Source organism: Cyprinodon variegatus, unplaced genomic scaffold (genome assembly GCF_000732505.1).
Source record: "Cyprinodon variegatus isolate N-32 unplaced genomic scaffold, C_variegatus-1.0 Scaffold189, whole genome shotgun sequence".
Taxonomy (NCBI): Eukaryota; Metazoa; Chordata; class Actinopteri; order Cyprinodontiformes; family Cyprinodontidae; genus Cyprinodon; species Cyprinodon variegatus.
This window is the reverse complement of record NW_015150642.1, coordinates 547,509-549,630: the sequence shown is the minus strand read 5'-3', so window position 1 is coordinate 549,630 and position 2,122 is coordinate 547,509. Positions and strand designations below refer to the sequence as shown.

The 2,122-nt window shown below is 46.1% G+C and overlaps 1 protein-coding gene across 1 annotated transcript in view; it reads right to left on the bottom strand.

The window, feature by feature from the left end:
• The window catches only part of reep3 (receptor accessory protein 3), a 16,364-nt gene that overhangs the window by 12,076 nt on the left and 2,166 nt on the right, over nt 1-2,122 (bottom strand). Inside the window, exons 3-5 of the mRNA XM_015379300.1 lie at nt 1,628-1,788; nt 509-629; nt 319-432 (exon numbers count right to left, since the gene is read on the bottom strand). Of these exons, the coding sequence (XP_015234786.1) occupies nt 319-432; nt 509-629; nt 1,628-1,788 (396 nt within the window). The remainder of the gene's footprint in view (nt 1-318; nt 433-508; nt 630-1,627; nt 1,789-2,122) is intronic.

The following is a 2,122-nucleotide window of genomic DNA, read 5'->3' as shown; positions in this document are numbered from 1 at the left end:
CAAGCTAACAGCCTGCTAATGGCAAGCTAACAGCCTGCCAACAACCAACTAACGGCAAGCTAACAGAATGCTAACGGCCTGCTAACAGTCAGCTACAGCCTGCTTTCTCAACTTAACTTTCAGGTCAAGCCTGGAAATATTAGGATCATGAGGATCATAAACCACCAGAAGATCCAAATGTGACAGAAGAGCTTCTGGATGGATCAGACATCCTACATCCTGCTCTGATGCAGATATAATGACTCCGGCTGCACTGAACTGGGCTAGAAGAGTTCAGTGGTTCAGTTTCATAAGGTGGTTAAAAAATGGTTGACTCACTTTGACTGCAGCAGTAACGGCGGCAGTAGCAGCAATACTCAATCCCTGCTTGCCAAAGTTCACCATGGTCACGTAGCTCTTCTCTTTGGCCTGCACGATGTATTCATCTATTTCCTACATAGATAAAGAAACAGTTTGATCAGGTCAGCAGCAGCAGAGCGTGCAAACACAGAACCACGGATGCTCTTACTCTCTCCCTGGAGGAAAGCAGGGGATGTAGACACTTCCTGTAAATGAGACTTGCTCCTCTGGTGTAGGGCGACAGCAGCCAGATCACGAAGGCTATCTTCAGCTCGTAGTACAGAGGGAACCTGGACAAACATGACACTGATGTGATCTTCCTTGACAAATGCTTCTAACGCCAGCAACATAGACTAAACATGGAGAAGAGGCTCTGCAGGGCATCCAACATGGCCGCCTTCGCCAAGATGCAAAGGTAGAGGAAGACCCAATTTGAATCGTTTATAAACAAAGAGTGAAGAAGTGTTATTTTAAGTTCAGCTGTTTATTATAGATTTCAACTTTGCTGTTAATAAAATAAAACAAATTCAAATTGGCTCCTCCATGATCCCCTGCAGTTACTCTGCACCAGCCCTAGGGGGCGTGTTCCTCCAGTTTGTGAACCACCGCACCAAGGATTCACCTGATGCCGCTACATGAAAAAAAAACCTAATATGAGCCCAAAATATCAGCCGGGTGATTTATTGGTCAATCTCTGGTCTGCAGATTTATGACCATGTTCTTTTTATGAAGGGTCAGTTTTTAAAAACCGACCTGGTCTAAAAGGTTTGGAACTATAGCGGGCCGTCCGTCACCGTCACAGAGTCTCATCACTCTGCACATCATGTCCCTGCAGGAGTAAACCGCTTAAACCTGAAGCACCGTTAGCAACAGGCTAACATCCAGGGTTTGCTCACCAGAAGGGAGCGTTGGTTGGTGGGTTAGTGTACCCAGCCAGGAATCAGAGACAGGACCATAAACACTGCCATTTCCTCAGATTCCAGGACCCTACATGTAGCAAAATGTAAGCATGTGTGTGTACCTGTCTAGCCCTCAGAATGAGGACCATTTTTTCCAATTTCACCATCAGATTGAGGACCAGTTGTTTTTTGCCGATGCTAACATGCTAATTTTGCTAATGGTTAGGTTTAGGGCTAAGGTGTCAATGGGTCAGGGTTAAGGTGAGGTATGCATTGGTAATGGTAAGGTTTAGGGCATAGCAAGGGATGAAAATGACTGAAAATCAATGGAAGTCAACACATGGTCCTCACTATAAAAGCAGGACGAGTATGTGTGTGCGTGTACTCACCAAGCTACGGTCAGGTCAGTGATGGTCTCTGCGACGGTGTACAAAGCAAATACGATCCAGTACATCATCCAGCGCACCTGGACACAGACACAGATCAGATTGAAGCACACAGCAGGGCATCGTACCGACAACCGTCTCTTGGTTTCATGGGGAGTCCAGGGCTAATGTGTGCGTTCTAAACCGCCACGTTCAGCTTAAACCCTGTTCAGCTTAATCTCACTATACATCAGCCATTCTCATCCTCCCCTCTCTCATGACAAGGCGCGCACGAGTCCTATCATGAAAAAAGGTTCATTGTGCGACCTGAGTAACGCGCAGTAACGGGGTGTCTGCAATGGTAACTGCGTTATAGTTAAAGTCAAAGTAATTAGTTAGATTACTCGTTACTACGCCGTTACTCCCATCACTGATTATAGGTGGGATTGAGGTTCCAGGATGTTATGATGACAGTGGGTTTACTGGAAGACATGGGAACAGGAATTCTACTGGTCCAGA